The sequence below is a fragment of the Hypanus sabinus genome, chromosome 27, assembly GCF_030144855.1.
Source record: "Hypanus sabinus isolate sHypSab1 chromosome 27, sHypSab1.hap1, whole genome shotgun sequence".
Lineage (NCBI taxonomy): Eukaryota > Metazoa > Chordata > Chondrichthyes > Myliobatiformes > Dasyatidae > Hypanus > Hypanus sabinus.
This window is the reverse complement of record NC_082732.1, coordinates 42768516-42781685: the sequence shown is the minus strand read 5'-3', so window position 1 is coordinate 42781685 and position 13170 is coordinate 42768516. Positions and strand designations below refer to the sequence as shown.

The window sequence follows — 13170 nt, the reverse complement described above, 5'->3', positions numbered from 1 at the left end:
GATTCACTTGGGTTGTTTTCTCTTGAGCGGCAAAGGCTGAGTTGAGAACTGATAGAATTTTTTAAGATCATGAAAGGCATAGATGAATAGGCAGCTGGTATCTTTTTCCCAAGAATGAACTGTGCAGTACCAAGAGGGCATGCATCTAAGGTTAGAGGGGGCAAGTTCAAAGGATCACAGATTAATGTTATTTACCATATGTGTAAGGAACTTGCTGTGGTGTGTTGATTAGGGTTGACATGAAACATCAAACAAAAACGTTCAACATATAAAGAATTATATAAAAAAATAAGGCTAAAGGTCATATGTGCATGGCAAGTTTTCTTTACACAGGGAGTGGTAGGTACCTGGAATGTGATGGTGGGGGCATTCAAGATGCTCTTAGATCGGTACATGGGTGTGCATGGAAATGTAAGAAAACGATATGGTTTAGGCGAAGGAATGGGGGGTGGAGGGAGGGAGGGAGAGAGGAGGAGGAGGAGGAGGAGAAGAGCCCTTAACTCAGCAGTGGAGTTATCGGGGCACCGTCATGATGGTGTTTCCATAGAAAGCTATTCTTCCTTTTTTACGAGGCCAAGTTGCTGACTCGACGCTCTACCGGACTTGGATTCGAACTCGGGAACCTTCGCTCTGGAGTCCGGCGCTGATACTATTGCGCCACCAAGCGGGACATTTGATTATGATTTGGTAATTAAATAGTTAATTAGTTTGGCACAACTTTGTGGGCCAAAGGGTCTGTTCCTGTGCTGTACAGATGTATGTTCCTGGCCACTGCACAGGATCGGAGAAAGCTGCAGAATGTTCTAAGCTCCAGCCTCCACAGTATCGAAGACATCTTCAAAAGGTGGTATCTCAAAAAGGTGGCAATCATTATTAAAAACCCCGATCACCCAGGACGTGCCCTCTTCTCATTGCTACCATGAAGAAGAGGGTACAGCAGCCTGAAGATACACATTCAACATTTCAGGAACACCTTCTTCCCCTCTGCCATCCAATTTCTGAATGGTCTATGAACCTATGAATACTACCTCAGTATTTTTTCTCTCTCTTTTTGCCAAACTTAGTTAATTTAATGTTTTATACTATATATACTCCTTATGGTGACTTAGAGATTTGTTCTTATGTATTGCAATATATTACTATCACAAAACAACAAATTTCACAACATCTGCTGGTGATACTAAACAATATTTTCTGATTCTGATTAAATAGTGCAGGTGAGGTTACTTGATGATTTGTGAGGACCCACTGGGCCACTGGACCCGTTTCCCCACTCTGTCACTCTGAGATGCTCACAGCAGCCCGGATTACTCTACCTTTCTCGCACCGTGACCCCGAGAAGCCGCGCTGACACATGCAGTCATAATCTCTTAGCCTCGGGCTGCAGACTCCACCGTTCCGGCAAGGGTTGATCTGCGCAGTGCAAGGGTGTGACTGGTAGTTGGAGATGCCGATGGCATTTCGAATATTTTCTCTCTTTAGCAGTGGAATGGATTTTATTGACATCTGGATATAAATACAGAAGAAAAAATTTTGCATATAATGATTGACATATTATATGACAGAACACTGGTGCAAAGTTACAAATGACAGAAGCAAGCTATTTGTTTTTAGATTAACTTTCAAAGACTCTACAAATCATCTTCTAGATCATTCAGTTAGTTATTTTGTATTTGCAATGTTCGTCTTCTTTTACACATTGGTTGTTTGTCAGTCTTTGTTTGTGTGCAGCTTTTCATTGATTCTATTGCGTTTCTCTGTTCTACTGTGAATGTCCGCAAGAAAATGAATCCCAGTGTTGTATATGCTGCCATATACATACTCTGATAATAAATTAACTTTGGACTTTGAATTTTTAAAACCATTCATCATAGTACTTGGAGTATGATAGCAATGTCCCTGAATAATTAGCCAACAGCATCACAGAGCACTGCAGCACAAAGACAGGGCCTTTGGCTCAGTAAGTCCATGCTGCACTTCTATTCTGCCTTGTCCCATCAACATACACCTGAACTATAACCCTCCTTACCCCTCCCATCCATGTACCTATCCAAAATTCTCTTAAATTTGGAAATCAAGCCTACATCCACCACTTTCTCTGTCAGCTCAATCCACACTTGCACCATCCTTAAGCTCCCCCTCAGCTTCCCCTTAATTATTTCACCTTTCACTTTAACCTATGACCTCTAATTCTATTCTCACCCAACCTCAGTGGAAGGTTGGCTGAGACTAGGACTAGCAGTCATAGGTTAGGGAAAAAGTCTGCTTGCATTTACCTTTTCTCTACCTCTCACAATTTTGTATATCTTTATCAAATTTCCCCACATTCTCCCAAAATCTAGGGGATAAAATCCTAACCTATTCAAACTTTCCCAATAAGTCAGGTCTTCAGATCCCAGCAACAGCCTTGTAAATTTTCTCCGTACTCTTTCATTTGGGTGGCAGGGTAGAGAAAAATCCAACCAAAGGAGGTGTAAGACACTCCTTCCCTCTGCTAGCCTGCAGGTCACCTTTGGACAAGGTGTAGCACCTGCTTAGAAATCCCCCTCTGGTCAGGGTCACATGAAGCCATGGGAGCAGGTTGTGGATGGCTGTATGAGCAGATGTTGCTTATCACAAGTCCTGGTTATGTGACCATTGACACCAGGCAGACAATCTCTGAAGAGTATTCATAATGGCTGGGGTCACCCGTCTTGTAAAGACACTGTCCAGAAGAAGGCAATGGCAAATCAATTCTGGAGCAAAATTTGTCAAGAACAATCATGGTCATGTAAAGACCATGATCACGCACATCATATAATCTGGCATATAATAATGATGATGATGACTATGTCAAACTCACTGACGTACAAAAAAGCTGGATGAACTCAGCAGGTCGAGCAGCATCCGTCTTTTTTGTACGTCTTGATTTGACCACAGCATCTGCAGTGCACTTCGTGTTCAAATTCACTGATATCTTTCCTATAGGTAGTTGACCAGAACTGCACCCATTACTCCAAACTAGGCCTCATCATCTAATGCCACTTATCACATTAGGACAAACTCATTTGCAGAAGTGCAAAGGGCCTGGGGTGCCCTTGTGCCTGCTTGGTAATCTCTTGCTGTGATGGATCTCAGTGGTCACTTTAGAGGTCATGTCAGGTATGAGGCATTGGAACTGTCTGAGAGTGGTTTGAGCCTTGGTCCTGGGGTGTTGACCACTTCTCTCACCAGCGGACATTGGGCATTTTGTGGTACCATCACCTTAAAACTCACTTCGGTTCGACAAAACAACTGGGGCACAGGCAGGACAGTTTGGGAGGACAATGCAGAAAGATGATAGACTCCAATACTTCAGAATTACATACACTCAGTGGCCATTTTATTACGTACCTCCTGTACCAAAATAAAGTGGTCACTGAGTGCATGTTTACGGTCTTCTGCTGCTGTAGCCCATCTACGTCAAGGTTTGATGTGTTGAGCATTCAGAGATGCTCTTCTGCACACCAACTGTTTTAATGTGTGGTTGTTTCAGTTACTGTCACCTTCTTGTCAGCTTAAACCAGACTGACAATTCTCTGACCTTTACTCCAGGTGTTTTCACCCACAGAACCTCCACTCACTGCATGTTTTTTTGTTTTTGTTTTTGTTTTTTGCACCATTCTCTGTAAGCTCTAGAAACTGTTGTGGGTGAAAATCTCAGGAGGTCAGTAATTTCAGAGATACTCAAATCACCTCATCTGGCACCAACAATCATTCCATGGTCAATGTCACTTGGATCACATTTCTTCCTCATTCTGATGTTTGGTCTGAACAACAATTAACCTCTTGACCACTTCTTCATGCTTTTATGCATTCGGTTGGTGCCAGATGATTGACTGATTAGATATTTGCATTAATGAGCAGGTGTACCTAATAAAGTGGTCACTGAATATACGTATATTTTTTAAATTCTCTATACTTATTTTTATTTATTAGTTGCATGGTTTGTCATCTTTTACACATCGATTATTTGTCAGTCTTTGTATATGTATAATTTTTCATAAATTCTATTGCATTTTTTATTTTCCTGTAAATGCCCGGAAGAAAATGTATCTCAGGGTTGTATATGGTGGCATATATGTACTTTGATAATAAATTTACTTTGACTTTTGACTCTGATCAGAAATGAAGTAAATAAAAAAATTCAGGGTGCACTCCACTACAAACAATGACCAGACACATACATTGAGAAATCAAATAACGGTTGGGAGATGTACAGAGAAGTTTCCGATTACTGAGCAAAGAACCTAAGGTTAATAAATGATTAATCATTTTTACTCAGGTCCCTGTGCTCAATGCAACAAAACCACTGATGATTCAAACTCTATTTACCTTTTGAATGGCACCCGTGAAGCCAGAGGTGATTGCAGCAGCTCGAGCGAATTTATTGAAATCCGGTGCTCCTCCCACATACAAAGCTTCCTTGAGGTTCAAACCTGTGTGTGGGGCCTTGGGATGAAGAACAGTGCACCTTTAATTATGCAAACTTATTGAGAAGCAATTTGTTTAGATAATTGCACATCAAAGATGAAGCAAAATGTGGCATAATATTTCAGTTGAAAGTCAGTCTGTCACTTTAACAACACAATTTAGTTCTCAGGGTTCGTTGTTAAAATTGAAATGCAGGATCGTTGCATTGGCACCACAAACGTTGCTCTCTAGAGTCATATTTAATACAGATAAAATTAACTACGTCGAGTGTGACAGGCCGACTTTAAACTCGAGAATGGTTATGAGCGATGTAACACTCTAATGGTGAAATCAGGCACTAGATGAGGGATACAGAGCTGGCGAAGGGGATTGAAAAGGAAGCAGAACACAATGAAAAGCTCTCTAAATTAGATCCCAAGTGTGGCTCATGCCAAGGAAGAACTTGTGAATACAAATCAGGTGCATAGAAATGCTGCTGATTAAAACCTCACAAATGAATTTCCCCCTCTGTCACAGAACGGCTACCTCTAAGCTTTTTTATTCCCTTTATGAGGAAATTCTATATACCTTATCTCACCCACCTAACTTCTCCCTCAGCTGTTTCACCTATCAGATTCATTCTTCTTCAGCCCTTTACTTCTTCCCCCAATCATCTCCCAGCTTCTCATTTCATCCTCCTCCCTCCACCTTCTTATTCTGGGTTTTGCCCTCTTCCTTTCCAGTCCCGATAAAAGGAGTCAGGTTAAAATGTCAACTGTTTACTCCATCAATGTTGCCTGACCTGTTGAGTTCCTCCAGCCTTTTGTTTGTGTTACAATTCTCATCAAGTTGTACCATTGGCACTGAATGCCTGACCATTGATGTGCCTTAATGATGTTGTGTTGACCCTTTAACCTCCTCCATTTCAACCTAACCTTTTCCTCTTATCCAGCCCCCTACCTTCCTCCTCTTTTTTCTATTACATTCCCCACTCTGGACCCCCTCTTATCCCTTCTCTCGCTCTCAACTGCCTATCACCATCCTCTGGTGCCCTTCCTCCTTCCCTGTCCCCCATACACTCTCCTCTCCTATCAGATAACTTCTTCTTCAGTCCATTACCTCTTCCACCTATCACCTGTCAGCTTGCACTCCTTCCTCTTCCTCACCTAATTTTGGCATCTTCTCCCTTCCTCTCCAGTCCTGAAGAAGGCTCTTGGTTGAAACGTTGACTGTTTATTCATTTCCACAGATGCTGCCTGACCTGCTGAGTTCCTCCAGCCTTTTGTGTGTGTTTCTTTGGATTTCCAGCATCTGCAGAATCCCTTGTGTTTAGCTTATCTCAGCACATTTTGATTTGGAGTGGAAAGGCCTGGACTCACTTTTAACGACTCTTCATCTCATGTTCTTGACGTTCATTGTTTATTTATTTGTTATTATTACTATTTTTTGTTTCTTGTATTTATTATGAATGCCTACAAAAATGAATCTCAGGGTAGTATATGGTGACATACATGTACTTTAATATTGATTTATGTTGAACTTGGAAATTTTCTTCCAGATTGACATCGCTAGCAACCCATGTCTAATAAGCAGTTAAAACACACAACCAGCCATTGTCCGCTGCCTCGGAAACCAAACCATTGATCCACATAGAATCAGTTTCCGAGGAAGGAATAACAAGCAACCTTTATTATTTAGAGTCATCGTGTTTTACAACATGGAAGCTGGCCCTTCGGCCCATCCATATTACCTACTTGAGCTAGTCCCATTTCCCCAGATTTGACCTATATTGCTCTAAACCTTTCTCATCCATGTAATAATAATAAATAAATGTTATTGCACCCACCTCTACCACTTCCTTAGGCCCCTTTTTTAATACGCCCGCCAGCCCCTGCGTGATAAAGGTTGCTCATCGGGATCCTGCTAAATAAGACCATAAATCCACTGCCTTCTCAATCAATTTCTAAACAAGTTTTCCAAATGAGTTTTTTTGATCTGTGACCAAAACTCTCACGAATTTCTACACTTGTACCAGGGGGAGCGTTCTGACTGGCTGCATCACTGTCTGGTATGGAGGGGTCACAAGACACAGGATTGGAAAAAGCTGCAGAGGGTTTTAAACTCAGCCAGCTCCATCATGGGCACTAGCCTCCCCAGCATCAAGGTCATTTTCAAAAGGCGATGTCTCAAAAGACTTCATTAAGGAGATCCGTCGCCCAGGACATGCCCGCTTCTCATCGCGACCATTAAGGAGAAGGTACAGCAGCCTGGACACAGACTAAACCAGATTTCTGAACGGACACTGAACCCATGTACACTAACTCACTATTTTTTTTTGTTTTTGCTCTCTTTTTGCACTAATATTTTAAATAAAATTTACATATGTATTTCTCATTGTAATTTATATTTTTTATTATACATAGTAATGTACCTGCCGCAAAACAACAGATTTCTCAGCATATGCCAGCGATATTAATTATGAAATATGAAACATTTGGTGCTCCAGTTCTAAACATATAAATGGGGCAACCTGGATGGTCCCAAGCCCAGGTGAGAGAGGAGGAGGACTGGGCATGGGGCTAGCAACCCCATCCCATAAAAACCCAGAGCTACAGAAACACCAACAGAAGTTCCAAAGACCTCGTCCCTGGGAGATGGACCTTTCCCTGGAAGACGTATGAAGTCATGTGGGGAAAGCAGAAACCACAGGGCCAGTCAACCTTCTGTACTCCCAGGATAGAGGACTCTTTCAAGCTACCTATGCCCCGGTAGGGGAGATGCATTTAACAACAAGAAATGAGATACTAGTCAACTGTGTACTCGGTCAAAGGCATATTCCCAGATTCCTAAATGTACCCTTCCCAAAAGCCGACCATTAAAAGTTCCATTTATCGGCTGGTGTGTTTGTGCAGAATTCTGTGGCAGATCATGTCAGTAGCTTGCTCTGACTTGTTTAAATAAAATAGAATACAAACTCCTGATGGGACTGGAGTGCAAATAGAAATGTTCTTATTAAATACTTCGGGAGTTTTTAAAAGTCCCAGCTGTCAGGCACTAACGTGCCTCAGGGTACAGATTGGGCTAGGCTGTTTTTCATTTTAAATCAATCAATAAATTAATTTATTTATTTTATTTAGAGGTACAGTGTGGAACATCCTCTTCTGGCCCACCGAGTTGCCCTGCCTGGCAACCCACTGATTTAACCTTAGCCTAATCATAGGAAAGTTTACAATGACCAATTAAACTATGAACCGGAATGTCTTTGGAATGTGAGAGGAAACCAGAGAACTTGCAGGAATCCCACACAAACACAGGAAGAACATACAAACTTTCTTAAAGAGGATGCCGGAATTGAACTCTGATCTCCGATGTCCCGAGCTGTAATAATATTACGCTGCCACGCCAGCATGGCGCCCCAAATACTGGTTTGGAGGCCTTTTATTTTGTCTTTGTTGGGCTCAAAATTACCAAGTGTCAAACCTGACCTTCAACACTGAGGTTAAAGTTCAAACATGATCTAATTGAATTGGCAAACAGTTAAGTAGGGTTGAATAGCTTCTCCCTGCTTCTATTTCTTGTGTCTTTACTTTCTTGTACTAAGAGGTACAGCACTGTAACAGGCCCTTCTGGCCAATGAGTCCATGATACCTCGTGCGACCAATTAACCTTCTAACCCATACGCAATCGGAGCGTAGGGGGAAATGGGAGCATCCGGAGGATACCCATGTGGTTGGTGGGAACAAACTTCTATATGCTTAAAAAAAATGGCCACATGTCACCAGGTGAGCTCCTGAAAACAGCACAAAATTAAGCAACACATGCAAAATGCTGGAGGAGCTCAGTCAATCAGGCATCATCTATCTGCCTGGCCTGCTGATTTTCTCCAGCAACTTGTGTGTGTTGCTCTAGATTTCCAGCATCTTCAGAATCTCATGTCTATCGCAAGATCACATATGTGGCGGATGAATAAATAATGTCAGACAAATTACACACACACACACACACAAAATTGTGCGCGTGAAATCAGATATGCGATCACACACAATATGCTGCAACTTTGTCTTTAAAGGTAAATTTAGATATTTAAATATATTTCAATTAAAACTGCAGCTGGCACTTCAGTTGTTAAATGTACAGAAATGTTCTTGCACTTTATCTTATAAAGTTAGTAATGTCAGAGTCGCCAACTTTTTGAATCTTTTTTATTTTAGAAAACTAAACTATAAATAAAATGACACCAAAATTATGATAAAATTATGTCATTTTCGACAAGGATAACTTTACTTTTCATGTGTTCTGAAATTCAGTTGAATTCACTGGACACTCATCGTGGTAGCTCCCTATTCAGTAGGTAAGTGTACAACGGTGACGGTGTGGTAGTGGAAGAGCACACTAGTGGCATGCAAACTTCGGTACATTTTTACTGTCAAAGCTTTTGGTCTATCTTTAAGAAGCCTGAATGTAAGAATACTTCATGATTGCCATTGTTCTTTTTATCAAAGTAATTTCTTCTTTTACTGGTATCCATATTCAACTAATTTGGTAATTTACTTTTACAACATGGGGCATTTTATTCTAAGAATATTTTCAAAGATCAGGCTAGACCATAAATGGCATTAAAATAAACACAAGAGGTTCTGCAAATACTGAAAATCCAAAGTAACACACACAAAATGCTGGAGGAACTCAGCAGGTCAGGCAGTGTCATTGTGAACAGTCGACGTTTCAGGCCGAGACCCTTCTTCAGGACTGGAAAGGAAGGGGGAAGAAGTCAGAGTAAGAAAGTTGGGGCAGGAGGAGGGCAGATGTTAGGTGAGACCAGGTGTGGGGGAAGGTGGGTGGGTAGAGGAGAGGGGATGAATGAAGAAACTGGGAGATAATAGGTGGGAAATGTAAAGTTCTGGAATACAAGGAATCTGAGTGGACGGGAGTACAGTGTTGATGTTTCAGGCTGAAACCCTTCATCAGGATTCTTAGTATAAATACAAGAGATTCTGCAGATGCCGGAAATCCAGAACAACTCAAAATGGTGGAGGAACTCAGATCAGGCAGCATTAAGGGATAGGAGTAAAGAGTCAATGTTTTGGGCCGAGACCTTCATCAGGACCCTGCATCGGTACTCACATTTGACTTCAAGTTGTTGCTTGTGTCCTACTGCTCTCTGCCAGAGTTTGGAGTAATGATGGCAAGGTCCAAAGTCGAGGCTTTGGAGGGTAAGCGGAGTGTGGTGAAGGGGCTCTAAACCCAGGGCAGATCCTTCCTATATCTAAGCAAGTAGCTCCTATAATTACCGGGAGATTATTCGTGGCTGCAAGCAAGGCAAGTGGATTGAAAGCACAGCGTGGCATCGAATGCAGAGTTCTTTTAACAGGGGTCAACCATGTTCATTGTCACACACACACACACACACACACACACACACACACACACACACACACACACAAAATGCTGGAGAAACTCAGCAGGTCAGGCAGCATCTATGCAGAGGAATAAACGGTCAACATTTTGGTCAAAACTCTTCATCAGGACTGGAAGGAAAGGGGAAGATGTGAGAATAAGGTGGGGGAGTGGAAGGATGACAGGTGTAGAATGTGTATTACCATTCATGTTGAGGGCACTACCCACCCTGCCTTTTCCACAAGTTCCCTTCTTGAAAGCACTACAGGCTCTATAAAAACAAAAACTTCACGCCATCTTTGAAATTTCTTCCCCCATGTAGTTAATCTGATCAACCATTCTAGTTAACCCTCCCCATCCCATCTATCGATTACCCCCAACACTGAACTACACTGTAAACACTTTAAGACACTGTTTATAATTGTGTTTACATTGTAAATACATGCTAGTATTTATATATTTTATTTCATATCCATATTTTCCTTCTAACTTTTATTAATAAAATTTTTTTCTTTATCATTGTTAATCTTTTTTGTTGCAGGATAGTATATCTCAGGGTAGAATATGGTGACTTACACATGCTTTGATAATACATTTACTTGGAACTGTGATATAAAGGTAAATGGCGAATAAAGTTGATTCTTGACCCTTAATCGACACTGCCCCAACACTGTCTCCCAAGCCACCCTGCCTTCATTGCCACCAACGTTAATGACATGGACTCTGAGAAGGGTATACAACATAAAATGAGAGGTTCTATCGCTACCACTACATCTAGCAATGGAATTAGATGAACTCGGAATGGGAAAAGGAGATCGTGATCTCTTTGGTCACTTTGTCTTTGTTACCTTGCGTGATTTCTGAAATCCAGAAAGCAGATCAGAGTAAAATACAAAACAGAAACACAAGAGAGAAAAAGGAGTCAGTGAGGAACAAGAAAAGAAATGCATTTCAAACCATACAGTTACACCAGCAAAGGTATAATTAACATTCCAATGTAAGAGTGCAGAGAAACATGTGAAGGAACAACAGTCAATTCCTCAGGTAATGGGCTTTATGAAAAAAGCATCAAATATTGTATTTTTCATTTTATTCTTTGAACTATAGTATTATGCAAGCACATCACAATTACACTTCTATTTCAAATCTAAAAATTTCATTGGTCAGCTCACCGAATTACTCCCAAGCTGATATTAGACATCATTTGAGCCTAACAGCACTGTGATGGATTATATTCCACTCCTTTTAAAGAAGTTTCCAACATCGAGGACATCTTCAAAAGATGATGCCTCAAATAGGTGGTCATTAAGGGCCCCCATCACGCAGGACATGCTCTCTTCTTGTTGCTACAATCAGGAATGAGGTACAGGACTCTACATTTAGGAACAGCTTTCTCCTCCTCCACCATCAGATTTTTGAATGGACAATGAACCCATGAACACTACCTCACTAATGTCCAATGCCCCTCCCCTAACCCCCACAAGAGGAGAAAACAGTTCCACAAACTCAAGTTCTCTATCTCTCTGTTCCACACCAGAACATCAAAATGGAAGAGCACGTCAATAACCCTATCCCTCTCAAACACAACTTGTGTGACTTCCCATGCCTCAAAGGCCAGGCATCCACACTGGCTTTAAAGTACTCCATTGGCCCGTTGTTATTTTAGCTGTAAATGGAAAGACCCAATTGCTGAACCCTGGCTTAGCTCCAGCAACGTTAGTGGACCATGTATTTATTATATATTATTTAGAGACACAGTATGGTAACAGATACTTCCGGCCCAACAAGTCCACACGGCCTCATTACACCCATGTGACCAATTAACCTATTAACCCTTACGTCTCTGGAATGTGGGAGGAAACCGGAGCACCCAAGGAAAACCCCACAGTCAGGGGAGAGGCTGTACAAGCTTCTTACAGACAGCAGTGGGAATTGAACCTGGGTCGCCAGCACTGAAATGCCATTAAACTAACCACTACGTACCATGCCATCCAAGACCCCCTTTCCAAACAAGGCAGTCAATGCCCAAACTTGAGGCATTTCTTGAGCCAGAGGGTGGAGAATCTGTGGAATTGATTGCCACAGGCAGCTGTGGAGGCCAAGTCATTGAGTATATTTAAAGCAGAGTTTGATAGGTTCTTGATTAGTCAGGGTGTCAAAGGTTATAGGGTTGTGAGGGAAAGTATATGCGCCATGATGGGATGGCAGAGCAAGCTCAATGGGCTGAATGTCTTAGTTCTACTCCCACGTCTAATGATCTTTACAACCCCTCCAAAGGTGTCACGGATTTTCAGTTGGCCCAGAACGTTCCTAATTACCCAAGTCCTTAGCGAACACTCGAGAGAACTAATGTATTTTTCTCTGTCCGTATTGATTTGTTCTATGGCCCCCAAGTGACCCAGCCACGGACACCAACTTGAGCACACTTCCCCTCTTCCCGTCCCACAGTCAGCTGTAGCCTACTCGCCTGCTGGTTCCATTGAAGGGAAGGCCACTGAAAGTGCAAAGCTTGATCCATCACACGACCAAAATGCTTTGTGCCTTGGAGAAAACATCTGTGGGGTCCAAATAAGCCTTTCCCTGACCGGATGGATTTCTGACCCATCTACTACCAGCCAATGAAGCTCTGCAGCTTCTTCATCCAGAAGCTCATAGCTACCAGCTCATTAGTATGGCAAGCCATTCAGAAACCCATTGACGAACAAAGGAATATCCTCAGCTCCCGAGAACATTGTGAAGGTACATTTGGAACACTTCAAACAACACTGGAAATCTGCGAAGGTTGGAGCTGACAAGAGGACGGTTTCTGTCCACCTACCGGGGATTCGCCAGAGATGGATCCTCCCTTGTTAATTTGCATTAAGCCTTTCCGACCATTCCGTTCTACGGTAACCACGTTCCATACGTTGAGTGGGATGCGTTCCTTACTCCTGTTTTATAGGAGAAAAGTTATATAAAATGTATTAATAATCATCTGTAGTTATTGGAAATAGAACACTGTATAGCAAAGTTTTACCTGATCACATTATGCTCGATTTAACAACCATGCATTCCAAATGCGTACTTTTAGGAAATAGGGTGATTTAAAAATATACGCATCTACTTTATTTTATTTAGACATACATCACAGAATAGGCCCAATACACTGCACCACCCAGCAGCCCACCTTCTTGATCCTAGCCTAATCACATGCTAACTTACATTGACCAATTAACCTACTAACTCTTACGCCTTTGGACTGAACGAGGAACCAATGTATCCGAAGGAAACCTATGTTCATGGGGACAGCGTACAAACTCCTTACAAATGGTATTAGAATTGAACTCTGAACTCCAGAATGCT

At 41.8% G+C, this 13170-nt stretch overlaps 1 protein-coding gene across 2 annotated transcripts in view; it reads right to left on the bottom strand.

The window, feature by feature from the left end:
* The window catches only part of agrn (agrin), a 549483-nt gene that overhangs the window by 23807 nt on the left and 512506 nt on the right, over positions 1 to 13170 (bottom strand). For both annotated transcript variants that reach the window (XM_059952327.1, XM_059952328.1), the window contains 3 exons: positions 12647 to 12758; positions 4354 to 4470; positions 1317 to 1506 (listed from right to left, as the gene is read on the bottom strand). In XM_059952327.1, the coding sequence (XP_059808310.1) occupies positions 1317 to 1506; positions 4354 to 4470; positions 12647 to 12758 (419 nt within the window). The remainder of the gene's footprint in view (positions 1 to 1316; positions 1507 to 4353; positions 4471 to 12646; positions 12759 to 13170) is intronic.